The sequence below is a fragment of the Camelus ferus genome, chromosome 16, assembly GCF_009834535.1.
Source record: "Camelus ferus isolate YT-003-E chromosome 16, BCGSAC_Cfer_1.0, whole genome shotgun sequence".
Lineage (NCBI taxonomy): Eukaryota > Metazoa > Chordata > Mammalia > Artiodactyla > Camelidae > Camelus > Camelus ferus.
In genome coordinates this window covers 46,246,329-46,273,486 of record NC_045711.1, presented here as the reverse complement: position 1 = coordinate 46,273,486, position 27,158 = coordinate 46,246,329, and the positions used below count along the sequence as shown (strand labels likewise).

At 53.2% G+C, this 27,158-nt stretch overlaps 2 protein-coding genes and 2 long non-coding RNA genes across 9 annotated transcripts; 2 read left to right on the top strand and 2 right to left on the bottom strand.

Annotated features, from left to right (window-relative positions):
- On the top strand, positions 1 to 9,378 carry ABI3 (ABI family member 3). Its single transcript, XM_032457813.1, has 8 exons — positions 1 to 427; positions 4,459 to 4,626; positions 5,662 to 5,838; positions 7,191 to 7,276; positions 7,458 to 7,544; positions 7,755 to 7,888; positions 8,421 to 8,558; positions 8,859 to 9,378. The coding sequence occupies exons 1-8, from the start codon at positions 311 to 313 to the stop codon at positions 9,020 to 9,022; spliced, it is 1,071 nt and encodes a 356-aa protein (XP_032313704.1). The 5' UTR covers positions 1 to 310; the 3' UTR covers positions 9,023 to 9,378.
- Positions 2,192 to 17,319, bottom strand: LOC116656840. Its single transcript, XR_004311832.1, has 3 exons — positions 17,240 to 17,319; positions 17,108 to 17,118; positions 2,192 to 2,201 (listed from the first exon to the last, which is right to left on the bottom strand). It is a non-coding gene; the product is annotated as an uncharacterized LOC116656840 (long non-coding RNA).
- PHOSPHO1 (phosphoethanolamine/phosphocholine phosphatase 1) lies at positions 9,676 to 16,718 on the bottom strand. Of its 6 annotated transcripts, none has more exons than XM_032457808.1 (5): positions 16,439 to 16,718; positions 15,246 to 15,342; positions 13,120 to 13,229; positions 12,159 to 12,280; positions 9,676 to 11,441 (listed from the first exon to the last, which is right to left on the bottom strand). In XM_032457808.1, exons 3-5 carry the CDS (start codon positions 13,162 to 13,164, stop codon positions 10,559 to 10,561), a joined length of 1,050 nt encoding a protein of 349 aa, XP_032313699.1. In that variant the 5' UTR covers positions 13,165 to 13,229; positions 15,246 to 15,342; positions 16,439 to 16,718; the 3' UTR covers positions 9,676 to 10,558. The 6 variants fall into 6 exon arrangements, with proteins under 6 accessions (XP_032313699.1, XP_032313700.1, XP_032313701.1 ...); XM_032457809.1 differs by having other exon boundaries at positions 16,548 to 16,718; XM_032457810.1 differs by lacking the exon at positions 16,439 to 16,718 and adding an exon at positions 15,914 to 15,929.
- LOC116656839 lies at positions 16,755 to 22,109 on the top strand. The gene is made up of 2 exons (XR_004311831.1): positions 16,755 to 18,772; positions 21,811 to 22,109. It is a non-coding gene; the product is annotated as an uncharacterized LOC116656839 (long non-coding RNA).
- The last annotated feature ends 5,049 nt before the right edge of the window (positions 22,110 to 27,158 follow it).

The following is a 27,158-nucleotide window of genomic DNA, read 5'->3' as shown; positions in this document are numbered from 1 at the left end:
GGGAGCCATCACAGCCGCCCCGACCTTGGCTTCCTCTGCTGGGAGGGATTGGGGGGCTGGGCCCCCAAAAGGGGCCCCTGGCTTCCCCCTTCGTCTGGGCAGGGGGCAGACAGGCACAGGCCCAGAGAGTGGGGGCTAACTTCCTCTTGTCCCGGATAGAGCATGCCTGCCCCTCGCAAGCGGGCTTGGGACTCTCACGCAGAGGAAACCAAAAGCAGTGAGAGGGAGGGAAGCGGAGCGACCAATCAAGGGCAGGGTGAGGCGCCAAACCAGCAGGCTCCCCGGGGACCCAGTCAGAGGCCGGGGGGCGATGGCGGAGCTGCAGCAGCTGCAGGAGTTTGAGATCCCCACGGGCCGGGAGGCTCTGCGGGGCAACCACAGCGCCCTGCTGCGAGTGGCCGACTACTGCGAGGACAACTACGTGCAGGTAGGCGCAGCGGGCGCGTCCCCAGCACCCCGGCCGCTCCAGGGGCCCGGAGCCCATCCTGACAGGTGCTTGGTCTGGGCCTTGGTTGAGATATCCTCCCACCCCAGGTTGGCTTCATCCAGGTCCCCCAAACTTTAAGGCTCCCCAAGCCCCCAAGGTACCCCGTCTCTCTCCCAGAGCCTCAGAGATGCCCAGGCAGGCATCCTGCTACAGGCCTCACCCTTGGTTCGTCTCCCTTCTCTTGTTCAGTCCAGAGGCCCAAAGACTTATCCTCATACACAGGTTGGTACCATCATTCCACGTTCAGGCTGGCACTAGGTGAGACTTCAGAGGAACTTCCCAAACATTGCCGTGAACTTCAGATGCACAGGGAAAGTTCTTTCCCTGGTATCTGAGGAGAGCAGGGAGATATCAGACTAGGCTGGGTTAATGAGACGGGGTCTGACTCAGAGGCAGAGACAGAGGCAGAGGCATGGACAATATGACTGCTGGGAGCAGGCTACCAGCAAAAGACAAGCATGGTGGCATTTTAGAACAGTTCTCTAAATTGTGGGGGTGTCCCAGGGCCACAAGTAGATGCCTGGATGAATGGAAAAGGGGCAAAGGAAACTTGACAATAATCGAGCACCTCTGTTACTTCATGAACCCTCATAACCACCTTGTGAGAAGAGTATCATTATTCCTATTTTATAGATGAAAAAACAGCAATTCAGGGAGGCAAAGTGACTTGTCAACTTGTCAAGGTCACACAGGTCAGCTACGGTAGAGGTGACATCAGCCCAGGCCTCCTGACTTCTGAAGCAAAGCCCTCTCCTCTCTGCCTTCCCCTCCCTGACATGCTGCATGATTTTAAGAGAGTTTATTTGCACTGGGACCTCCCAGCTCAGCAGGAGTGTTGAAAAATAAATAAATAAATAAAAGGAGCAAGGGCTTATGGGAAAATGGCAGATTAAAGAGAGTCAATGGTAACAACAGTTAAGACGCTCTGCACCCTGTAAATGGAAAGTAAACTTTAAAAACTGTATTAAACATTTTTTTAAGTAAAAAAAAAAAAAAAAAAGCCAGATGCTCTGCACCTTTACTTGCCCTCACTGCCTCCTTCAGTCCTCAGCCCGGTCTGTGAGGTGAGAACCACTCCCTCTTCACAACCAGGAGGCTGAGTTCAGAAAGGTTAACTCACTTTCCTGAAGTCTCCAAGTTAGTGGGGCATGAAAGTTAACTCTGACTCCAGAGCTCACCCCGACACCTCTAGTTGAAAATGCTACTCGGGGTGTAGATGCTGAGTGATTAATGCGAGATATTTGCAGATGAGCTGGTAAACCAGCTCCATTCTCCAAGCGCTGAAAGGCACGCTCTCATGGGCTAGGATGGAGGTCACCCTTCCCATGCCTTCAGTAACTTCTGCATATCTCGAAGCACTTCCTGATGGGTTCTCATTTACACACACGCAGTGTGCACACAGGATTTGGGGGGTGACAAAGACCTGAGTCCGATTGACAACTCCTGGACCTGTGGCAAGTTGTCCCTCTGATTTTTATCCCTTCCTTTACAGTGGTCACAGGGGTTAAAGGTAATGATGTATTAAAACATTTAGCCTGGTGCCTGTGCCTTAGGGCAGGACAAACGGCAGCTGTTACCACCACCACCATCATCATCATCATTCATCAGAAGGTTGAAAGACACATATAGATATTAAAAGTCAGTTCTAGCAGCCCTTGCAAAAACACCCAGAGCATCTGAAGCCCTGATCCAAGTCGAAATCCCCAGACGTCTGCTTCCTTCATGGAGCACACCAACTACCAGACCACACAACCAGTTACCTTTCCTGGCTTCTCTGAGGATCTTTGTCTGGGGAGCAAATGCCTAGGAAGGGTTTGGATGACTTCTCAGAACTGGCATTAAACAAGGCCTAGTTCCCACGACCTCCCTCCCCCCCTCAACCAGGTGTCAGGAAACCTATGGGGAATGGGGGAGGGCAGGCTGGGGTCAACGGCAGTGTTCTCGGTCAGGGTCCATCGAGTTTACAGACAGGGTAATTTGCATGATGAATAAGCAGTCAGCCATGAAGATGGATGCCTGACCGTTGTCCCGCCAGACCTGACTTCAGGTCAAGACCAAAGCCAGGGGTCAGCAGGCATCCAGGCTCTGGCCTCCCAGAGCTGGGCCCAAGCAGACATTTTTCCTGTTTGGACTGACAGGAAAAACCCAATGATGAATTCCACATGCCAGTCCAGGGAGGGGACAGTACAGAAGAGGCCAGTTCAGAAATCTGGGTGGAGACCAAAAGAGTAGTCGCTGCTCCCTTCTGGGCCTCACCTATGAAAGGAAGGTCTTAAACTAGTATAAGACCTGCTATCCTTTCTGGTTTTAACCTCCTGGGTTGGTTTCTTTAACTTTTCAAGGCACTTGGTTACATATGCTGATGTAAATTGGATGTAAATGAGCAGCTCTTTCCAACTGTTGGAACAGAAAGGCTGGGAGGAGTACCCCAGGGGAGAAGTACTGGAGGGGCTGCCACGAGGTTCTCCATCTGCCCATTGGCTCCAGCCTGGCTCAGGCTACAGGCCCTGAGGATCCCCTCAGGGTCCTTAGTAAGGAGACCCCAGTGTGCAGCCTTGTCAGTCAGTCCACTGGCCTCTCCCCAGCCTTGCCCTGTGGATTGGCCTCCTTCCCCTGGAGAAAGCACAGACCAGAGCACAGCAACTCCATGTCCCACCCTGAGAGGAGGAAGCAGCCTGGGGAACCAAATGACCGGAGAAGTTTTGTGCCAGCCCCCAAGGTCTGATTTGGGACTGAAAAAAAAAAAAAAAAAAAAGCCTCTCTGTCTTCAGCCACTCCCTGCCCACCCCGCTACCACTGACTGGAAGTGTGGCCCTGACCAGTGCCTGGCACAGTGCCTGGCATGCGGTAGGAAGATACCCAGCAAGTGTTTGGGTTTGCTTGCATTCAATCCGCTAATTAACTCATGAAGGCATATTTATTAAGTACTGCCTGTGTGTTGGGCACTACCCCAGGCTAGGATACAGGATAACAGACAAGCTCATTGCCCTCACAGCATTTACATTTTCATGTCCGCGTGAGTGCGTGTGTGTGGGTGGGGAAATAGGTAATAAAGTACATAGATAAACAATTTCTGATAGTGTTAAGTGCTATGAAGAAAAAAGAACAGAGTAAATCTGATAGTGGGTCAATACAGTAGACTGGGGGAAATCTTAGGGTGGTGAGCAACGGTTGAGAAGAGCTGAGATTTAAGGAGTCTAGAAAGAAGTACAGCAAGTGCAAAGGCCCTGAGGTAGAAACAATCTTAGCTTGATCAGGAATAGAGACACAATGGCCAATGTGGCTTGAGGGGCGCGAGTGAGAGGGAGAGTGGGAGGGGAGGAAGGTGGTGAGGAAAGCTGGAGCCAGCCTCGTGGGGCTCTAGATAGGCCATGGTTGGAAGTTTAGTTTATTCTTAGTGTGTTGGGAAGCTATTGGAGGGAAGGAATGAATGAAGTCACTCCTCCTGGGCCTCAGTTTCTTATCTATAAAATGGACCAGATTGTTGGTTCCCAAACACCGACTTGTAGCCTGGAGCTAAGCAAGGAGCACAGGAGTCACCTGGGGAGCTTTTAGAGGCACAGATTCTTTGGCCTCGCTCCCGGGAGATTCTGCTTAGAAGGTCTGGGATGTTTGATTTTCAAGTCTGAGAATATTTTCTCCAGCCAGCACTGACTTCCTCATTCCTTTCTACTGGTCACTTTTTACCCCAGCAGAAACTCCTCAGGACCATGGTAGAGCTAAATTGTCAGCTTGACTATTTGAGACGTGTATCTTTTCCTCCCCTTGCACCCAGTCCCCAGGGCTGCAGATTCACTTTCCTGATGCCCCCTGGGTCCCTCTTTCTACAACCTCATCCTTACAGAAACCACCTCAAACATCTAAGGGTTGCTGCTTTCTGCTAATTTGGTCCCCAACTTCTCCATACCCTAGCCCATCCCATCCAGACAGTGGGACATGCTGGCCTCAGGCCTGGGCTCCGTGTATTTCAGGCCACAGACAAGCGGAAGGCACTGGAGGAGACCATGGCCTTCACCACCCAGGCCCTAGCCAGCGTGGCCTACCAGGTGGGCAACCTGGCTGGACACACTCTGCGCATGTTGGACCTTCAGGCGGCCGCCCTGCGGCAGGTGGAAGCACGGGTGAGCACGCTGGGCCAGGTAAGAGCTGTGGGAAGGCTGCTTCCATCAGCCCCCAATTCGCATTCAGCCCCACCCAGGACATCTTCTCCAGCAAAAGTCCTTTCCCACCTTCCTCCCTGTCAGTATGCTCAAGCTCTATCACAGAAAGTTGGCACTCCCCAAGCTTTTGGAGCCTCCTTGTCTCTGTGGTTATGTCTCCGTGGTGGGCCTGGCTGCCCCATCGGACGAGGAACCCTCGGAGGGCAGAACTCTTCTTTCTCTGAATTCTACCCAACACAGTAGGCTCTGCTCATCACAGCGGCTACATAGGACAGCAAGGAGGCAAAGGGACCCTGTTCCCATGTAAACACAGGCAGTGACCTAGTAAGTATCCCAGACCCAGAGTGCTTGCTCGGCAAGGTCATCCTCAGCCCTGGGAGCATTGCCACTACAGCACAGCGCCCCCCACCCATCTAGTGTACACACCCTCCTCCTTCCTTCCTGGATCCTTGGCCAAGGAATTACCCCACAAACCACACGCACAGATTCAGTTACGCGTCGGCCTGGCTTGTGCATCACCCACATGTTCACTGTGGGTGTGTCTTTTCCTTTCACCCCAGCAGACTGGAGTTCCCACGCTCTCAGCGCTTGTAAGTTTCTGCACAGTACATTCCAAGAGGAAGTTAATTCACTCATATATTGTGCCCTATATATTGTGCCCCCAAAGGGAGAGCCGATCCAGCCACAATTCTCAGCCACCTCTACGTTATTCCCCTCTGCTCTTGAGCCAGCCCAGTCTCCTCCCAGCATCCCCAGGGATGCTGAGTTTTCTCTTTTCCTCTGGTTCCTGCTCAGCTAATAATAACCCCTGTTCTCTTCCACCAGGAAGTTGCTCCAAAGTGGCTCCATCCTCCCCTGGCAACCTCTTCTCCCTGTGTGGCCTTGGGGACAAAACTCCCCTCACTCCTTCTCTGGACTTCACTGCCTCCCCCAGTCCCTCTCCTCACCCCAAGGTCTTAAGGGGCTGCGCTGTGCAGAGGCTGCCCCACTGTCACCTCTAACCCTGTCATGCAGATGGTGAACATGCATATGGAGAAGGTGGCCCGAAGGGAGATTGGCACCTTAGCCACTGTCAAGCGGCTGCCCCCCAGCCAGAAAATCATCGCCCCCACCAGCCTCCCTCCGCTCACACCCTACTACCGGAGACCCCTCAACTTTGGCTGCCTGGATGACATCGGCCATGGGATCAAGGTAAAGACAGCGGCCCCTCCTCTTTCTCCACAGCCCCCAGCTTCTGCCTTGTGGCTCCCTTTTCTCTAGGCACCCAATTCTCGTCCACAGCCATGTTCTTATCCCAACCTGCAGCCCCTTTCCTTCCTCACTCCCTGAAGCCATCACCCTAAGAGGCTCCCCTCTTCCCCAAGGCCTCCTTCCAGGAAGGGGCCTCCCCTCCCTGACCCCGCTCTTCCTTAAAAATTCTTCATGACCCACCCCGCTTCATAACCGATCTTTACTCTGTACTCACATGATCTGCTGAGAGTGACATGTGGGCACACCCACCCCTCCCCACTGTGGGTGCCAGCTGTGAGGGCGTGAGGGGGAGAAGGGGAGGGAGGGTGTCAGGGTGTGCATGAGAATGGCTCCGCAGCTGCATGAGAACAGCAACTTCCTCTGTCTGGAGGTTTGAGGTCACTGCACTGAACAGTCACCCCAGAGCTGCTGTTGGGTGGGAAGGGGTGAGGATGCAGCCACTCAAAGGGAGACATGGTGGATGACTGGCATTTCCTTCACAGCCTTCTGAGAGAAGAGACAGTGCACATACCCCTAATCCCATTTTGTCCATCCCTGGTCCCCACACCCCATCGTTCCAGATTAGATTAGAAGCTCCCCTGTATCTAAATGACCCTTTCATATCCTAATGTACCATCCCCCCCAGAGAGAGGAAGTGCACTCCCTCCTTCAGTCACCAGCCCTCCTCATCAGTGAGTTCTTCCTATTGTCCAAATTATATTCTTTATGCTTCAGCTCATGTCCCTTCTGTCCTGTCCCTAGTGAAGTACAGCAGAGGACATCACTCCCCGCCACCCACTCCTGGGGAAACCCTGTCGGTAACAGAGGTGCTCTCTCGCTCGCGGGGGTTTGCACATGGTCCTTGCACACGCTACGTGTTCTGCTTCTCTCTGGCCGCAGCTCCCCCAAAACTAGTTCCACAGGCCTGTGAAGATGACAGGTGGGACGTTTCTAAGTCCACCTCTACCTCCTCAGTCCTGCGCTGGGGTTGAGGTTTCTCAGTTAGGGACCACCGAGCTGGGAGCTGAGTGTGCTTTGGCAGGAGGTGAGGCTCAGTCGCTGAGCCAAAGCAGAGGAAGTGGCCATCAGACCGTGTCTGTCTGGGCCTGGGGCAGACTTGAGGCCCAGGGCGCAGGAAAGCAAGAGGGGGTGGGGTGGGAGAGGGGGCCTGGGAAGTGGAAGTGAGAACTTGCTGTGCCCGTCCGCCCTCTCCCTTCGAGTTCTAGTTCGCCCTGCCCCCACTTGCTCTCCGGGATGAGGGGGGCTACCGGGGGCCCCATGGATGTCAGCCCCACCCCCTGTTTCTCTGGCAGGATCTGAGCACCCAGCTGTCGCGGACCGGGACCCTGTCTCGAAAGAGCATCAAGGCGCCTGCCACACCTTCCTCGGCCACCCTGGGGTGAGGTCTCACCGCTATCGTAATCTGCCCCGCTCCATCCCAAAACTCTACGCCCCCATCCTCGCTTCAAGCCGAGCGCCAAACTTCCTCCTCCGCCAGCTGCCACCTCCCCTCGGCGCCAGCCCCAGCTCGCCGGAAGCCTTCCTTCCCCCTTGACTACATCCCTCCTCTCCACCCCCAGGAGAGCACCCCGGATCCCAGAGCTCCCGGTGGTGCCCGACGACAAACTCTCCGCCGCGTCCTCTATCTCCTCCCTGGCCTCGGCTGGGTGAGCCCCCAGGTCCAAGCTGGGGGGCGGTGGGGGGGTGGGTAGGGTTGTAGAGGGGCCTCCTGCCGGTTTTCACCGTGACTACGGAGGTAGAGAGGACTCAAGATCACAGGGGCGGGGCTTGGGATTGAACGGGCGGAGCCAGTTGGGGCGCTGAGCCAGGGAAGGTGACCCCCAACCTAGCCGAGCCCCCTTTTCTCTGGTCTGCAGCAGCGCCGAAGGTGTCAGTGGGGTCTCCACGACCAAGGGGCAGGCAGTACCCCCACCTCCACCGCCTCCACCTGCTGCCGCCGAGGTCTTCCTGCCGCCCCCTCCGCTGGAGGAACTGTCCCTGCCTCCGCCAGGTAAGCAGCCCCTCCCTCTCCTCCTAGCTCAACTTTGGGGTCGTTTTCTCCCCTCTTGAAACTCCTCCCCACCTCACCTGGGTCCAGTCGAGCCTACCTCAGTGAATGCTTTGTCCCAGGTAGAAGTCATGAGAAAGCCGTGGAGGAAGCGAACGAACATAATTTAGCGCCTGCTTTACAGCAGGCGCCGGGGTGAAGTTTAGCATCCATTTTCTCACTTAAACTTAACCCTAAGAGGAATTTCACGCTCCCATTTAACAGAAGAAGCTGAGGCTGAGAGGTTAAATTAAGTGACTTGCCCAAGGCTCACCAAGCTGTATGACCACCCTACACTGTTTATGTTGCTCAGTATTTACTGAGCACCTACTACTTGCTAGAGGCATTGTGGGAGGACCAGGATGAATGAGGGCAGGAGGCAGGTTATGTAGAATGGGTAGATCCTGGGGCCCTGCCTTTGAACAGTGAAGGTTCTTGGGGTGAGTGGAGGGGGTTGCCTGTGTCATGCTTGCAGCCCTTCTGCTTCCCCTCCCAGACCCGGAACTGCCTCTGCCCCTGGATCTGCCCCCTCCGCCGCCCCTGGATGTAGATGACTTGGGTCTGCCACCTCCGCCCCCACCAGGCTTTGGGCCCGAGGAGCCAAGCTGGGTCCCTGATACATACTTGGAGAAAGGTACTTGACTCCTGGGGCTGAAGGGCACCCGATCCTGGGGTCAGTGTCCCGCCGCCCCCACCCCAGTCCGCTAGCCCAGAAACAGCTTCCCCTCCATCTGCAAAAGTGAACTTATTATTTCCCCCAACAAAGAGAAGCAGCTGGCCTGATACTGAACACCTCAGATGGGGAGGAGTCCCGGGGACTTTGGAGAAGGTATCTCCTGCCCCACCCTCCTAGTTACTCCCTAGTGTGGGCCCCTGCATCACCATGATGGGGCAGGCAGCACATCTCATGGCACCCTCTCCTCCCGCCCTGCAGTGGTGACACTATACCCATACACCCGCCAGAAGGACAACCAACTCTCTTTCTCTGAAGGCACCATTATCTGCATCACCCGCCGCTACTCTGATGGCTGGTGTGAGGGCGTCAGCTCAGAGGGGTCTGGATTCTTCCCTGGGAACTATGTGGCACCCAGCTGCTGACGGCCTGAGTGCTCTGGGATGCTGACCCAGGCACTCCCTTGAGCCTCCTGAGCCCCACACCAAAGCCAGCTCCACGGCCAAGGCTGGAGTAGGCCTGAGCACCTCCTAGGCTATGAGCTGTGTCTGCCCCTGCCCCCTCCATTGCAGTGGGAAGGGGTCCTGAGGAGAGAGGAGATACCCAGGGCCTGCTGCAGACAGGAAAGAACCAGAAGCCAAGAAGCTTGGTGATCTTATCCAGAGGAGCCCTGCACCATGCAGGATAGGGTTTCCAGCTGCAAGTGCCAACTTTGAATAAAACTCTGACCTTATGATTGCCCGGCAGGGCTGGGAGTCAGAGGGAATGAAAGACACCCTTAGCTTGGCTAAGGCTCCCGCTAATTATTGAGTCCCCTCTGCTTGGCCCCCGCGGCCGTATCTCTCCCTTCTCCTCGGTGCTTTTTGAGCCCTCTACCCTAGACCCCTGCCCTACGACCATGGGCTGCACTGTTCTTTTGCCTGTTGCTTGTGTTGTGTTGTCTTGGTTCTCCAAGCTGGGCACTACTCCAAGAGTGGAGACTCTAACTCACTCACTTACATGGGGCTCTGAGAGCAGAGAGCACTTCACTCTCATCTTTCATCCCTCAGACTGCGGCGCGAGATATCTCAGGCACCTCTTCCCCTTCACCTCCTTTATAGCTCTGAAATACCAGAGAGGGAGGAGGGGCTTGGGTTTCGCTGGCTCTGCTTTAAAACATCATGGCTTTCTGTTCCATACGGGAGGAGAGGGGCTCAGAGGGCCCAGCCGACGGGGCGACTTTGGTTAAGTCCCTGGTCTCTTGCTGCATAGACGAGGCTGGGGTGCGAGGAGACACTGTTGCGCGAGCTGCGAGGTCCCTGGCTGGCTGGACCCGAGCAGGACAGTGTGCTACCTCGTCCCACCACGAGGAGGCGACTGTTCCCTCTGGCTTTTTTTCCTGTGGGGATGCTGGCGGGATGGTCAGGAGAAGGGAGGCAAGAAGAAAAGGTGTGTAGTGTGGGGTCGTGGTAGGTGAAGCAAGATCTAGGCCTGGGATCGTTGTCTGAGAAAGCCGTCTCTCTCCGCGGAAGTCCGGTGCAACTGCGGGAATTTTGGGACCTGGATCCGCTTGACAGAAAACTGGGGGAGGGAGGTCATGCAACCTAAGGCAGCAGTTAAGGCAGTGGGAGATGTTCCTTCTCTCATCTGCCAGCGGACCCCCTTCCTCCCATTTCGGAGGACAGGGGTTTTGGAAACACTGCTGCCTGCCCAGGTATGCTCACCACCCCAGTGGCGCCAGACTCCAGAACGTTATTGCAGTGGAAGTAGGGGAGGAAGCTGAGCTGGGTTAACTGCATAGATGGGGACGGCTCTGGACTCCCTCCCCCAGCCCCCAAAGGGACGAGCCCGGAATTCCGGAAATTCCCGGAGGGACATACCAAAGCGAAAGGGAAAGGGAATAATAAAACTAGGTTTGTCTTTCCGGATCCCCAGCCCCCTCGCCCCCCTTCCCCGCCCGGGAGCCCCTGCAGGCCGCGTCCTCAGCACGTCTTCAGCACCTGTTGCAGATGGAGGCGCACGTCAATGGCCGTTTCCCAGGGCACCACGGCGGCGCGGAAGGAGCTGGGCTCGGCCTTCTGCGCCTCCTGGATAAGGCGGTGCATGGGGTAGCCGCGGCGCGGGAAGGCCACATCTCCGCCCGCCAGCAGCCCCGTGGGGCAGAAGTCGTTGGCGCCGTCGCCCACATAGAACAGGCGCTCGAAGTGCACGCCGTCGCGGGCCCGCTCGCGCAGGTAGTCGCTGAGCACCTTGTGCTTGCACATGTTGGCGGGGCAGCGCGCACAGCTGTGCGTGTGGAAGGGCCGCAGCGTCAGCAGCCCCCGCGCATCGGGCCCCGACGGGTTGCTGAAGATGCGGCGAAACAGGCCGTGGTGGCCGGCGGCGCGCAGCGCGCTCTCCACGCCGAAGGTGTTGGCGTCTGAGATAAGAATAACCTCGAAGCAGGCGCCCTGCTTGGCCACAAACTGCAGCAGCTCGCCCATGCCCGGCGACAGGGGGATGGCCTCGTAGATGGCGCGCAGGTCCCGCGGCCGCACGCCCTGCTCGCCCAGGTACTGGAAGACGCGCTGCATGTACTCGTTGTAGAAGCCCTCGCGGTAGGTGGCTCGCAGGCTCTCCGGCAGCCGCTGGCCTGGCGCAGCGCGCACGATCGAGTCGTCGCTGTTCTCGTCCACGATGGTCTCGTCAAAGTCGAAGGTCAGCAGGAAGCGCGGCGCGCTCTGCGCGGCCATCCCGCTGTCCTGGGAGCGGGGGAGAGAGGAGCAGGAGGAGGAGGAGGGAGCAAGCGAGAGGGGGCGCGGCGGGAGCCGGCCCGGGAGAGGCTGGTTAGCGGGCCACAGCCAGAGGCGCTGGCACATCCAAGACCTGAGGAGGACCCGAAGCTGGTTAAGCTGGGTAAGCAACGTCGCCGTCCCCACTCCCAGCCTTCCCTGCCCACCCGCTTGGCACCTCTTGGTTAACTGCCCTGGGATTTACCCTCAGGGGACCTTCCCCCTCCTGAGCCCAGTTATTTCTGCTACTCTCATCGGGGGCCATGGGGGCTTAACAACTTGAGAGAGGGAAGAACAGCTTCCAAGGGGTAACTCCTTTGGGGGTCCCTAGACCATTCCGGGCTCTTCCAGTGACTCCACTTGTTCTTATGGATAAACGGAGGGGACTCTCTACTCCCTTCTTCCCTAACAGTCAAGGGAAACCACCCATTTACCCAACTGGAGCAGCCTCCTCATTCCCCTTTCTCGGCCATGCAGAGCCGAGAGTTTGTGGGACCATGGTGGGCAATATAGGAGCCAGGCTCCCAGGAGGACTTGTTGGCACCATCCCAGGCATGTGGACAATCAGTGCCAGGTCCTCAGGCCTGGATAGAAGCTAAGGGCCAGGTCTAGAGAGTTAAGTGCCTGGGCTTCTGCGCTGATCAGAGAACTGGATTTTAGCTCCTGGAAGAACCAGGTAGGCGGAATGACCACACAAGACCCGGGCAGGCTCTCTGGGAGCTGCTTCCAGCCAGATGGCCCTAGGCAGGGGACACAGCTTCTGCAGGGAGTTTTAGGGCCCTGTGCTAACAACTCATCACTAATCACTTGCCAATTCCCTGGGAGGAACTTGTCAGCGGGTGGGGTTTCTGCCAGAGTCCGAAGCAAGTGGGCAGCAGCAGAAGCGGTGGGGCTTGGGGAAGGAGGAGCCTCCCGAGCCAGGCCGCGACATACCTGGGAGACAGGTAAGGGAAAGAGAGCAGCAGTGGCTGAAAAGGCAGAGGAGGGAGCAGGTAGTGGGGACATGGCTGGGGGTACGGAGGCAGGAGTGGAGAGGAAGGGAACTAGGAGGAAGTCACGCTGGGGGAGGGAGCATGGAGCTGGATGGGACAGGAAGAGTAGGGTGGGGAGTGGGGGTGGGGAGCCCCAGGAAGTGGAGACCCCGGGCTAGTCCTGTTGACAAGGAAGAGGATGGGGGACAACAGGAGAAGTGTGCAGCACAAAGGCAAGCAAATGAGAAGAGCAGAGGCCCTCTGCAGCCTGTCCCTGCCACCTTTGCTTGCCAGCAGCTTTATGTGACAGAGCGGCGGTGAGCGGATTATGTATAGCTGCAGAGTAGCCACTGCACCGCCTTTCTCCCTCCCAGCCTCCCACCCCAATTAGTTGTGCTGGAACCACTCCTCTTTCTAGTTTCTTCCTAACCCCCTCTCCTGTGATGTTTATGGCCTGGCACACCCTGTGAAACAAGTCTGAGCTCCTTTCCTAATTTCAAAGCTGAGATTTGAACCTGGCTGTCTGTCTCTCTAATAGAACTGTCCCTTCAGCATCATCCCTAGAGTCACCCTCTGGTCTTACCAACATCTATCTGGGAGTCTCAGTGGCCCAGGATCCCTGGAGTTGAGGATATAAAGCAGCAGGGCCCTACCCCTGGGATGGAAGCTTCCAGGGATTAGTGGAGGCCCAGGAGAGGTGAGGCAGGCCTAAAAGGGGCCGGATAGGGCTCCTCCCACCCCATGATGGGAACATGGGGGTTGAGGCCTCATCCTAAGAGACCCCTGGAGGGACCCACTTACCCTAGACAGGCATCGGAGGCCAGCAACTGGAAAACACCCGTTCATTGTCAGTACATCACCCTGGGCACCACCTGTAGGGACTGTTGGCCTTCAGCCGTCCTCCAGAGCTCCTGACAACCACAAAAGGTCCATTTGAGGGTGCCCAGTCAGCTGATTGTTTCCACCACTAATGCCCATTTGGTCCTATCCAAGATCCTCTCCCAGGACTCAGTAAAAACAGTGCCTCAAATAGGCGTAGCACTTAGGGATCACAAAGCCCTTGTTAAGCATCCTCTTAAAAATCCCCCATGGGAGGCGGGGGTGTAGCTCAGTGGTAGAGCATGTGCTTAGCATGCACAAGGTCCTGGGTTCAATCCTCAGTACCTCCATCAATCAGTCAATCAATAAACCTAATCGCCCACCCACCCCCCAAAAAAAACTCATAAAAATAAATAAATAAAAACAAAGGGAATAAAAAATAAAAGCAATCCCCCATGATGCTAGAGGTTACAGATGATATTATTGGAGACCCAGAAAGGTTAACCAACTTGCCCAAAGGTCACCCACTGTATGTGGCAGAGACAGATCTCAAAACCAGATCTCTGAGTCTGAGACCAATACTTTTTACTCCAGTATGGTCATTGCCCCTTTCTTGTGAATGGTACATCATAGTTTACAAATCACCTTCACTCATTCATTCTCTCACAGTTCATAACAGTCTCATGAATCCAGCAGATGAGAAGAGCTCAGAGCTTAAATAACTTGCCCAAGGCCATGCTGTTTCCATGGGGCAGAGCCTGGTGTGAACACCTGGCCACAGCCTTGCTTGCCCTCTGCCCTCAAAAGGGAAGGGGCAGATGACAAGGCGTACGGCACTGGGGTTTCTGCCAGAGTCCAAAGCAAGTGGGCAGCAGGGACCCGTGGGCACCACAGCTGGTCTGGGACAGCCTCCCTGGTGCTTTCAGAGGCTGGCAGTCAGTCAGGAACAGGTTGACATTTCTGTGGGACTTTGCTGTGTGGCTTTGGGGACAGGGTTTGGCTTTGTGGTGGCTTCACCAGTGCAGCTACAGACCGACAACTCCCAGTGCCTCCCCTCCACCGTGGGGTTAAATGAGCAACTAGTTGCATCTGGGACAGACCTGGAAAGTTACTTGAGAGCCTGGAGACCGAGACAGGGAAAGGAGCAAAGGTCTGTCTGTCTGCTGCCCCCTGGTGGTGACAGTGGGTGACACTGGGTACCCTTCTGACTTTACCAAGGTGACACTTTCCCTATACCATCCCAGGACAGCAAGAAGCTGTTGCCCTCAACCAGAGACTAGGACATCCCAGGAGCAGGGCAGCAGTCAGAGGGAGGGGCTCTGCCACCCTCTGTTTTGAGGTACCCCATCCCTCCCCACTCCCTAACCACACATGCATTAAACCCTTTCACTAGAGATGGGATGTGGGTCTCAGCCTTTTTCTTAAGAACTTGTAATCTAGGAATTGAGAGCAGTGGTCAAAGCTGAATGGGGCAGTGGGCAAAAAGATGGAGGGAGGGAGGGGAGACACAGGTCAAGAAGATGGGAGGGAAGAGGAAGGAAGTGAATGAGGTGAAGGAAGGGCATATTTGGGAGAAGAGAGGTGGGAGGGCTGTCCCCAGGCCCCATCTGGAAGGAGTTTCAGCCTTCCATAATCCTGGCTGTTACCACACTGTCCCCTCAGGGCCAGGTGAGTCCAAAGAGAAAAGGTCAGGGGATGCCACTCCCCTTGTAAAAGCAAATATGGATAGACACGTGCAGGGCAGATACAAAGATAAAAGAGGGTCTCCAGGAACCATCCAGAGGTCAACTTTCACTGCTTCACCCTTGGTTCTTTCTCTTTTCTTTTTAAAAATTTGGTAGAATAGTCTACTGGTTTTTAATCATGAAACTTCTCATAGCAAAACACAGTGATTTTTTTATTTTTTGCATCTACTAACAGTATTTAGGGAAATCAGTTAAACATTTATTGTTTGGTGAGTTGTCCTTGTTTCTTTTAATCCCCAGAGCAGAAAACCAGGCATTCTGGGTTTCTCTTCGAAACTGAGAAAGCCAGACTTTGACACTACCCCACAGTAGTCAGAGAGACCCTAGGTTCCACTGGAGTCTGGCTTCTGTGACATTACTCACCTCTGGCAGCTTTGTCCTGAGTGATCAAATCCTTTTGTGGACACCAGAAAGAGTCCCTCAGAGGAAAAGGGGACAAGACCTCTGAGCTTCTCCCAGGCTAGAGCAGAGAGGAGAGAAGGGTTTCATCGTGTGGGCAGGGGGCCCAGATTTCAGTGCCACCTAAGCAGTGACTGCCTCTCCCAGCCCCACACCCGGCACCTTTTACACAATGCTGTTGTATTACATCTATGGGGATGGAGTGGGAGGGCCCCTGGGGATAGGGAAGGGAAACAGTCCTGTCTTTTGCATAGGCCCTAAGTTTGAAATTCCCCTCTTGATGGGTGGAGTCCACAGGACAGTTTGAGGACAGTTTTCCCCAGAAAATGTGCGAGTTAGGGATGAGGGGCAGGGGAGCAAAGACCTACAGTAACAAGTCCTCTGCCCAAGACCAGGTTTCTTTGTATCAATCACTAGAAATCAGATTCCACCACTAGACTGAAATTCTCTCCCTCTCCAGACAGCACTCCCAACTTTACCATGATCTCTTCCTTCCTCACCACCACCAGCAGTAAATAGGTAATACAGAGGCTCAGAGAGGTCAAACTAATATCCTGGGAGGTCACACAGCATCAGAATCAGGAGCACAGGGGTCTCTGCTGCCTCTTGGGAAAACTGCAGCCAGAACTTACCCTATTGCCCTGGGGAATCCCTTGGGCCCTGACTGAAGCCCTGGTGCCAGTGAAGCCCTGGTGCCAGTGAGGAAGCTGGGACCGGGAGCCACCTCTGGGCTTGTCCTGCCTGGGTGGACAAACTGCGAGGGGATCCTCAATGGGCAAAGAGGTGGCAGCTGCTGGTGGAGTGGGGGGGAGAGATATTTTTAGAGGTGGCTGGAAAGCAGGCACTCTGGCACACCCCCAGCTGGCGGGTGCTTCGCTCCAGTGCGGGGCGGAGGGAAGGTGGGGCGCGCAGCTCGGGAGCCAGGGGGGACTCGTGGGTGGCAGGGAGCAAGTGAGCCCAGATTCCTTCGCCTTGACCAAGTCCGGGACGGAGCGATACCCGGACACCCGATTCCTGGCGTAAAAGGGGGACAAATTACTCCGCTACAGGGACTCCCACACTGATAGACGCATGAAGGAGTGCTCTCAGACTCCATGCAGCCCCCACCCCACACTAGGACCCCAGACCTCCCCTACCTCGGGGATCCCAGGACTCACGTGGGGAACGGCGGCGGCAAAGGTCTGTCCCGGCAGAGTTTGATGTGTAAAGAGTGGGGAAAGGGGCTGGCTGAGTATTTGGAAGCGGGATGGAGCAAGGGGTGCTTACGAGGATTGGAGGGGACGCGATGTCTTATCCACCCCCGGCTTTCTGGGCTCCTGCTCACGAGTCACTCCAGTCCCAAGGGGCCCTGGATGATGTGCGTCTGGGCCGTCCTCTCCACCTGCCCCCCATCCCCCCCAGGCCGCCGCTGCGTCCCCTTTAAATACCCGGGAGCCAGAGCCGGAGCCGCGGCCGGCGCTGCGGCTGCCGCAGCACCCGGGCCCACCGCAGTCCCCGCACGTCATAAGCGGCTGTCCAATCACAGCGGTGCCGGAGGACATCAAAGGGGCGGGCCGCCGGCGGGCCACGCCTCTCGGCTGCCCCGGAGGATCCCCGAAAGCCAGCGAAGGTGGGAATCGGCACAGGAGGAAAGGTTAGAAGGGTGGAGACGGAGTGCATCCCTTCAGATGCGCTTAGGTGGGGGGGACCCTCATGAGCGCGGCTGCGGGACTCTACGTAAGTCCCGCCCATACACCTAGAGGTGCCCGGGCTGTGGACTTTCTCCACCGCAGCCTCGGGAGCTCTGATCCCTGAGATTTGCAGAAATGTATCCCCCACTTCCCCACCTCATTCCGTTCTGCGTTCCTAAGCCCGGAGGTAGGCATCAGTCGATCCAGCCCAAGAAAAGCAGTTCCTCTCCCACGTGCGCGTAGCTAGGTGCCCTCTGCCCTCCAGGCGGAGTCATTGCGTCCATCTACTTGGAACCCTTACCCGGGTTACAGAGTACAGGGGATTGCCGGGAAAGGCACCCTCTCACGCGCCTACCCCGTAAACACTGAGTTGGGGACCAAACTCTTTGTCCCTTTGCAAGAAAATTAAAAGCCTACTTTCTCCTCCCTGAATCGTTCCTAGCCACACCCACCCCACTCTTAATGTCCTCCCACCCCGATGGTAAGAAGATTGTTTTAAGAGGAAAGAAACTTGTATTGACTGAGAACATACTACCAACCAGGCACTGTACTATATCGCCGCATTTACAGTTGAGTGTTTACAGCAGGAGAAATTATTTGCCGAAATCAAAAGAGGCACACTTGACTCTGGGGTCACAGAGGGGCTGTGTGGATGGGGAGGAGGTGGGTACCCCCAGGCCTGGGTCTAACTTCAGTGCTCCCTAATCTCCCCTGGCTTCACTCCTGGAAGAGAGCCACCAAACGCAAAGGCCCTAAGAGATCTGGAAGCCAGTGGGGCTGGAAAACAGAGAGGGAGCGAGGGTCTGCCAGGGAGTACCCTAATCTCTGTGCCAGGGGCAAGGGGTATATTAATGAATGGACAAACGTGTGCCATGTTTCCATAGATACAAAGGGGAATGAATGTTTTAAAGTTGCAAACCTGATCCTTAAAAATCCTTGCCAGTAACTCCCTATGCCCTAACTTCTTAAACTGGTTTGCTGGTTCTGCTTCAGTCACACCCCTCTCTTCACTCCTCACTCTTTCTTTCTGCTCTCCTGCACCAGGCCCTTTCCTCCTTGGGACTATGTCCACCCCAACTGCTGGGCAGGCTCAGCCTGAACATCATCTCTTGCCCTGTTACACATCCTGCCGCTCCTTTTACTATACTGATCACCTGTGTGCTTACAGCTGTAGGGGCTGTAAATGTAAGCAGATAGGATAGGGGGGTCCCCAGAGAAAGAGAATCAGGAATGACTTTCTTGACATAAGAGAGGCCATTTTTGGCCTAAACCATTTTGTGGTCTAAGCCGTGCCACAATGCTGTCCCTGAACAGGTCTCAGTTATAATTAATGATCTCAAGGAAAGCGAGGGAATGCAGGAACCAAGGAAAAGCAGTCAAGAAAAAATAGTTCAGCGATATAACAGAGCCCTAGTTCCTCCTCAAGGGATATACATAGCAATCTGTCTCGAATCTGAGTTCTGCAGGAATTAAGTCCCCCCACCCAGGTGGAGGATGGAATGATGATGAGGATGATCTTTTCTGACTTCAATGGACTAAAGCTTGAACTCTGTGGACCTTTGCGCCAATTCTATGTTGAATCCTCCTCTGCTCAAGCCCCTTTATGAATATGCATACACCAGCCCAAGCCTTTTCAAGAGAATGCATGCACCCTTACCTTAAAACTTCCCCAGATTTGCTGATGGGAGAGACACTACACTGCTTTGGGAAAGATGCCTGGTGTTCTCCTTTGCTGCTACGAGTAACAAATCCTTTCTTCTCCCACTCTTTGGGCTTGGTTGTGCCGTTTGACACTCACCAAGAGGAAAACCCAGTTGCCAGGTAACATTTTTCCATGTGTCAATTCGCGTAATCCTCACCACTCTGTGAAGTGGGTGCGTGGCTTAGTTTACTTTTGGGAAATCAAAGCAAAGAGCTGAGCTAGTGCAGAGTCACCCCACCGGTGAATGGTAGAGCTGGGCTTCCAAGCTGTTTGCCTTAATCATCACCCCACACCATCCCTTTCATTCAGTGTCTGCCATCCCACTTCTGTGGGCAATGTGAGGGCGGAGATCATGCTTGTCTTCTTTATCAGTGTCCCCCTTGTCCCTAGCCTATAGACCCTGGCACACAGTTGGCCTTAGATGTTGGTTGTTGGATAAAACAAGTTCCCTGCTGTGTTCACCTCACTCAACAGTAGTGCTCCATTTATGTTCCCTCATTAAATTTTCACACCAACTGGTCAGTGTGGTATTATTACCATTTTACAACAGGGAAATTGAGATCAAATGATTTGTCCAGGGTCACAAGCTCTCAGGAGGCACCAGATTTAAATCCCTTTGATGTGGTTAGCAGCCCTTTTAACCTTGTTTCCAGATTCACTGCTGGGGCTCGGGGTGGGATGGACAGAGAACTTTCTGTAGCCTCCCCCCACCCGACCAGTGAGTTCCTCCTGCAGACTCTGCCTTCCAGTGCTGAGAACCCCACAGCTCACGGGGATTCCATGCAAAGCACCTTCGTGGAATAAATGTGGAAACTCCTGGTTCTCCCTGCACTAAAATTTTCAGGATACCAACCTATCTCCCTTTCAACTTTCCCCCTTTTTGTGCCTGTGAGTAAGCAAGTAGGATGATGAGCTTGTGTCTAAAGATAAGGACAGAAATGGAATGGGAATCCCACGTCCCACATTGCCCCATCCCCATCCCTAGCAGTTTGAGGCCTCCACCCGGTATCCTCGGACCGCAGGACTTACTCCGCTCCTATGGGGTTCGCCTTAGGACTCAGGTCAGTCCATCTGGTAGAGAGCTTGCAGGGACAGGAGTCATCTGAGGTGACAGGGACAGGAGTCCCTGGTGAAGCCTGATGCAGGCTGCCAGGGATGGAACTCTCCAGCTGATCTTCACAGAGAGGATGTAACTCCTGCCCCAGGTCTCAGTGGTAGAGCCTGGGAGGGGCCTGGGCCAGAGGGAGGGGCAGATAACTGGAGAGGCAATTGCATTCCGGCCCTTCTGGGTGCAGGGCACCTAATCCCCACAGCAACCCTGGCAGATGGTTTTAGTATTTCCATTTTTACACATATGAAAGCAAGGGTGGAGGGTACAGCTCAGTGGTAGAGCGAGTGCTTGGCATGCACAAGGTTCAATCTCCAGTGCATCCATTAAAGGGAAAAAAAACGAATAAGAAAGCAGAAGCTTGCGGACATTAGGAAAGCGCCTTGCCCAATGACGCCGTGGAGCAAGTGGCGGTCAGCCCAGTTGTACAGTCGGCACTTCTCCGTCTGCAGAAGGCAGAGGGCCCTTGGTGATCTGGCGACTGATGCAGGTGGACTGAGCAGAAGAGGCCACCAGGGGTGACCCTATTCAGGCAGCTCTGCCAGATCCGTGGTAGGCGCTTTGGGTCTAAGGTGTTGTCCTGGGGGAAAGAATAAATCCCTTTCCATGTCTCTCATCTCCATCCTGGACAACAATCACTAACATTGATGGAGCACTTACTGTGTGCCAAGCAGTGTTGTCAGCTTTCTTCATTCCCACATCAAGCCTATGATCCATTTGTTCCCCCATTTTACAGATGAGAAAAATGAGGCACAGAGTGGTATGTCACACAGCTAGGAAGTGGCAAAAGTAGGACTTGAACCTAGGCAGTCAGCTACGGAGCTCCATTCTTTTTTTTTTTTTTTTTTTTTTTTTTGGCAAGGGAGGTAATTAGTTTTATTTATTTAATTGTTTTTTAAATGGAGGTACTGGGGATTGAACCCAGAACCTGGAGCAGGCTAAGCTTACACTCTACCACTTGAGCTATACCCTCCCCACTAGAGCTCCATTCTTAACCAGAACATCACATGACCTGTCTTAAAAGTTTCTGAAGCTTGGCGGGAGGAGGGTACAGCTCAGTGGTAGAACACATGTTTAGCAGGTGTGAGGTCCTGAGTTGAATCCCCTGTACCGCCATTAAAATAAATAAATACATTAAATGATTACTCCCCCAAAAATAAAACAAATTTTTTTTTAATTTAAAAAGTTTCTGCATTTTGAGTTGCCCTTTGATCCGAAGAGGCTGCAAATAGGCTGCCCTACCCACAAACCCCGGTCCTTAGAAGAATTCTGGCAGTAATGTAGATCAAGGCTCAGATCTTCAGAGCTGGGTCCCATCCATCCGTAGCTATGGACGGTCTCTGCTCTTCAGATCATTACTACAATTCAGTATTCATGGGTCTGTGCTTTCATTCATTCAACAAATACTAACTGCATTAGACAATGGGATATATGACATTGAACAAGATGTAGACCCTACCCTCAAGGAGTTATAATTTAGAAAGAAACCCCAGACAAGGAAACAGGTCTTCCCAAAAGGATGTCAGAGAACAACCAGATGTACCCTACCTGTGACTGCCAGGGCCATCCCGTCCCGTCCTTCAGCAGGTAAGGCAGCTGGGACCAGAGGTGCCTCCAGGAAAGAGAAGAGACTCAGAATCCAGGGGTGGGGCCCCAGAGATGCCCTGTCCTGGCCACTCTCCTTCCCTGACCCTACTCCTGGTCTTGGCTGCTGCTGGCTTTCCCCCTCTCTTTCCCCCCTTCCCTGAGCAGCCCAGACACACCAAAACACCCTCCTCACCCTTGCCGCTTTCTGTAAGCAAATAGGTAGACGGTCCCTGAAGAAAGAGAACCAGGCATGGCTTTCTCATCATTTTTGGCCTAAGCCATTTTGGGATCTAAGCCTGGCCACAAGGCTTGCCCTTGAACAGTTTTCAGTAATGAATGATTTTAAGGGCAGGAACAAAGGAAAAGCAGTCAAGAAACAATTGTTCAGCAGTGAAACAGAACTAGCTCTTCCTCAAGGGAAGTACCTAACAATCTGATACAAATCTTTGAGTTCTTCTGCAGGAACTAAGGCCCCCACCCAGGTGGAGGATGGAAGCTACACGCTGAGACCTCAGACTGGTGGAACCTGAGGGATGATGATGTTGAAAACCTTTTCTGAACCTCCTGATTTCAGTCCACTAAAGCTTAGACTCTGTCAATCTTTGCTCCATTCTGTGCTGAATTCTCCTCTGCTCAGGCCCCTTCATGAATATGCATACACCTTTAGCTTAAGACTTCCCCAGTTTTGCTGGTCAGAGAGACACTGCTTTGGGGGAAATCCCTGGTGTTCTTACTTGCTGCAAATAATAAATTCTTCCTTCTCCTGCTCTTTGGCTTGGTTTTGTCTTTTAGCTCGACACCCACCAAGAGGAGAACCCTGGTTTTTGGGTAACATTTCCCTCCCTGCCTTCCCCTGTCCCAGCCCCATCTTCATGTAACAGACTCACCCTGACTGAGCTGTCCATTTAGCAGCAAGAATGGGGAGTAATGTGACAGAGGGAACAGGATAGGGAAGTGAATGAGCAAACACCACTTCTGCCACCTGGCCGACACCTACAACACGGGAAGTAGAGAAAGTCATCCCCCAGGGTTCCCTCTGGGCCAGCACGGCCTTGCTGTCTGACTCACATCTCACTTGCTGGGGTATTTCCTCTCATTCGGCTTCTAAGGCACCCTCCTTCTGTGAAACAGCTTTCAGAGTCTTGAAATCTGCCACTCCAGTCCCTTCAAGTCTTTGCCAATGTCACATGAAAGAGAACGGGGCGATTTAGTCTCTGCCTGCCTCGTGTCCATGGTTACTTCTTGCATTCCTCCCCCCCTCACACATGTGCTCAAACCACACTGGCTTTATTTCAGACTTTCCAATGTGCCACCACAGGCCCTTTGCACTTGCTGTAGCTTCTTCCCAACTCATCCAGGGCCTGTCTCTGAGTTCAGGGCTCAGCTCTTATCTAAAAGGAGTTCAGGGCTCAGCTCATATGTCACTTCTGAAAGGAAATTTTTTATACCCACAACACCCCCTCCCACCTGACATTGAGACCTCCCATTACACATCTCTGGAGCACCCTGTCCTTCTCGCAGATGATTGATGAATATCTGCTTCCCATCAGACTGTCAGCTCCAAGAGAATAAGGACCAGAGTAGGCTTGCTCCCCTGGTATCCCCAGCACCTAGCACAGGCCTGGATCTGAAGAAGTTTCTCAATAAATATTTGTTGCTGGAATGACTTCAGGAGTCTCATCTAATCTACTGGTGTAGGGTGTGCCCTTAGGCCTGGAATGAGACCAAAGCAAGCTGTCCCAGCCTCAACTGTGTTGCAACCCGGCCATCTGGCCATCTGATTTGTGGATATGCTAACAGAGGACAGAGCTGGAAGCTCAGCATGTTTTTACACCTTCCTCTGAGCAAACTGCCCCACCCAGGAATCTCCCCATTCCCAAGGCAGGTCTGTGCTGATGGGAGCTGGAGGCCTTGCGGGCAGGTTGGTAGAAACATATTTTTTTCCCCTTGGGTTCCTTTTGCCTAAATCTAGATGTACCCACCAGAATAAGAGTCCAACTACAAATAAGAATTCCTTGTGTTGTTAGTAGGCTGTGGAGCATACAAAACACCCTCTGTAATTCACATTATTTTCCTGATGTGGAAAATGAAGCTGAGAGAGGTTAGGTGACAAGTCCAAGGTCACACAGTAAGGATAAGGCAGGTCTTCTACAGCCAGCCAGTCTTCCTGAGACAATGACGCCAGGGGAGACAATGTGCTGCTAACCAGCAAAAAATGCCAAGATTCTGGCCTTTTTCACAGTTGAGTTTTTTGGTTATTTTTTTTAATTCATTCACATATTCATTCCTTTGCTCAGGAGACACAAGGTCATCTTGCTTTCAGGAAGACTACATCCAGTACTAGAATTCTGAATCTGTGGTCCATCGGTGAATGGCTTGAGTTTATTTTATATATATATATATATATATTTGTGTTTAGGTACAAATGTTTATTTTTTGTGTAAACTTTCAAACAGTTTCATGACCCACTTGCCCTCCTCTTCCCTCCCTGAGAAAATATTTAGAACCACTGGTGTAACACATGCTACTCAGTGTAAATGGACAGCAGCCCACGTGTTCATCTGTCAGTCCTGCTTGTTTGAGTGACTAAGGTCACAGCACATCTCTGGCCCAAGTGATAAATCTGGTATCTGGACCACATGTCCCATCCCAGGCACTGAGACCCTGGACAGCTCCTCTCAGCCACTTCTCTTGGAGGAGTAAACATACAGAACCACACATACACACATGCCACACCCAGCTCTAAGACTGCTCCTGACTCCAGGGAGACACTTTCATTTTTCCTTCTGGTATTAGTAACACACAATCCTGCCCATGATGGCTACATTGACTGAGAGCTGTGTGGGACAAATACTGTGATGCGTGCGCCCTTATCTGTTTTAATACCCATGACAGGTCTGTGGGTTTAGGAGTTTGCCCGAGGTCACACGGCTGGGAAGAGGTGGAGTTGAATTATAAGAGGGCCTTGTAGGGACAGAGGAGGTTGAGGGAAGCTGAATGTGGTTCAGCTCTTTCAGGGATGGGGCAGTGGTCCTGAGACAGGAGAGAAGGGAGCAGGTCACAACCATTAAAAGAAAGACACAGCAAATGAAGATGGGATATAAACTGGGTAGAACCAACTCGGCCCAAGATGGCAGAAGATTTGGCTTCCAGTAGACCTTGAGCCTCATTATAGGCCCACTGTAATATGCAAGCATGCCAAATGACATACCCACAGGCTCCATGACAGTTCCCAGGCTGGCGTAAAAGGCCAAAAAGTGGACGGGACCCAATTCCAGGAAATCCCCGCCCCACCTCCAAAATAGTTGGGATAATCCTCCCTCTTGTTAGCATATGAAATTACTGAGCCCATAAGGACTACCCACCACCCACCCCCCCCAGGCCTCTTGCCTTTTGAGATGGTCCACACTCTGTCTGCGGAGTGTGTATCTCCCCAAATAAAGCTACTTTCACTTTACTCTGGTTCACTCTTGAATGTTTTCCTGCTCTAAGCCAAGGACCCTCACTTGACAGGGCACATCCCAGGGACTCACCTGAGACCTGGAACACGACCATCCTCTCGCGCCCCATTTTCCTACAACGATCAGGACTATTAATTCCCCACAAAAATTGATTTCTGTTGAAACCATTCCTACCTTCATTCTTTCATTCTACAACCATTTCTTGAGCATCTTCTCTGTGCCAGGTATATGTTGGAGATTGATAGCCAGCCTCCAAGATGGCCTCAGTGGTGCTTGCCTCTTGGTGGCCACGGCCAGGGTTGGCCTGAGTGACCAGTGGTCTTGGGCAGAAGCAAAGGGACATCTCTTCCATTGCAGGTTAAAAGACTGCAGCTTCCCTCCTGGGCACTCGCTGACTCTCCTGCTCTTCCTCTTTTTGAAACCCTTGCTCTGGAGGGCAGCAATTTGCCAGGTGATGGACAGGCCTACAGGGAGGCCCACAGGGCCAGGAACTGACGCCTCAGGCCAGCAGCCAGTGTAGACCTGAGGCCTGTCAGCAACCACAGGAGTCAGTTTGGACACAGACCCTCAGCGCCTGGTCAGGCTTTGAGATGACTGCAACTTTGTGAGGACTCCTGACTCACAGAAACTATGTGAGATAAATGCTAAGGGTTTTTTTTTAACACCTTTATTGTAATATGGTTCCTGTACAGTAAACCATTTATATTTCAAATGTATGATTTAATGAATTTTGATAGATGTATATATACACCAATGAAACCACTACCACAATCAAGTTAGCTAACATTTCCATCACTCACCAAGAGGTGCAATTTTTGAATTTCCTATTCATCTCTTCCCACCTTCTTTACCACCGGTAACCATAAGTTTGTTCTCTATGTCTGTGAGTCTGTTTCTGTTTTGTAGATAAGTTCATTTGTGTCCCTTTTTTTTTTTTTTTAGATTCCACATATAAGTGATATCATATGACATTTTTCTTTCTATTTCTGGATAAAAGCTAGTTTTAAGTTGCTAAAATGTTCAGGTCCTTTGTCACACAGCCATAGAGAACATAAATCAGAGCTACCTCGAGCACAAAACAGACAGGCGCTCTGGAAAATATTTAAGTGACATTTCATGAAGGATGAGAGAAATGATGGAGGAAATGCAATTTGGATGCAGAAAGACTCAAATTTCAGAGATCCCCCAATAATTTATGGGGATAACAGGTAGAATCATCGAACTCCAGCCTCATTGCTGTAGTTGTTGGTTACTCTTTGCACTATCTGTCCTTGGAGGAAGCAAAAAAACCCAAACTGCCATTTGGCCTGCGTAGCCGTCTTGGCTCCTAGTAACAGAGTTGTTGCTTGGAAGTGGCCCATGGCCTGGGGACTCCCTCTTTCGGTGCCTTCCCTCCCTCAACCCAGGGATGCCTGCCTTGTCCCGCAGTGTGCATCCTCAGAGCCCCTTGGGGCTCCCCACCATCAGGCCCACGGCCATAGCAACCATATTTTCCAGATCAAGATGGGCAGGCAGTGCAGCAAGCCTGAAATTTTACTTAGAGGACAAAGGGACAGAACACTGAAGTCGGAGCTTTCTGGAAAAATGAAGGGCCCAAAGTAGCAAATCTCCATGCCCACCCCGCAAGAGACCACTCATCCTGGAGGGGCAGAGGAGCTGTCTGTTTATTCATTCAAGTGTTCTTTCAACAAACTTTTCTTGAACACCTGCTGTGTGCCGGGACTGGGCTAGGTGCGAGGGAAATGATCCTGGCATGAGAGTTGCTGCCCTGGGAGCACATGCAGTCAGCAAGGGAGAGCGGCAGGCGCATAGGTAAGGGCCCGGTGCTTCAGGTGAATGCGGGGGGGACCCCACTCCAGTCCAAGGGGAGGACAAAGGAAATGTGTATGTGTGGTGATGTCATGGGAAGCCTCCATGAGAAGTGATTTCTAAGCCGAGACCTGCAGTATGGGTAGTTGTTAAATGAAGAGAACTGTATCCAGACAGAGGAAGAGCTTGTGCAAAGGTCCTGAGGTGAGAGAGGTGGTAGAAAGGGCAGGGGGTAAAGGGTCTTGTGAACCTCATCCCTAAGGGTCACGGAGAGCCACTGAAGATTTGGAGCTAGAGATTGACACCATCACATTTGCATTTTGGAAACATCACTTTTGTTGCTGCTGTTGACTGCCCTCCTCCCCGTCCCCCTTTTCATGGCCTTGTGGCTAAGCCTGCCAAGCTGAGGCAGGGAAGGGCCTTTGGGGAGACCACAGCCCAAGCCGACCCAGTCCCCAGGGCGTTGGGGGCATAATGACAGGCTCTCTTCTTTCCTGCACCCCACCCACCCCGGGTCAGGTTCTGAGGGCTGCTATATTG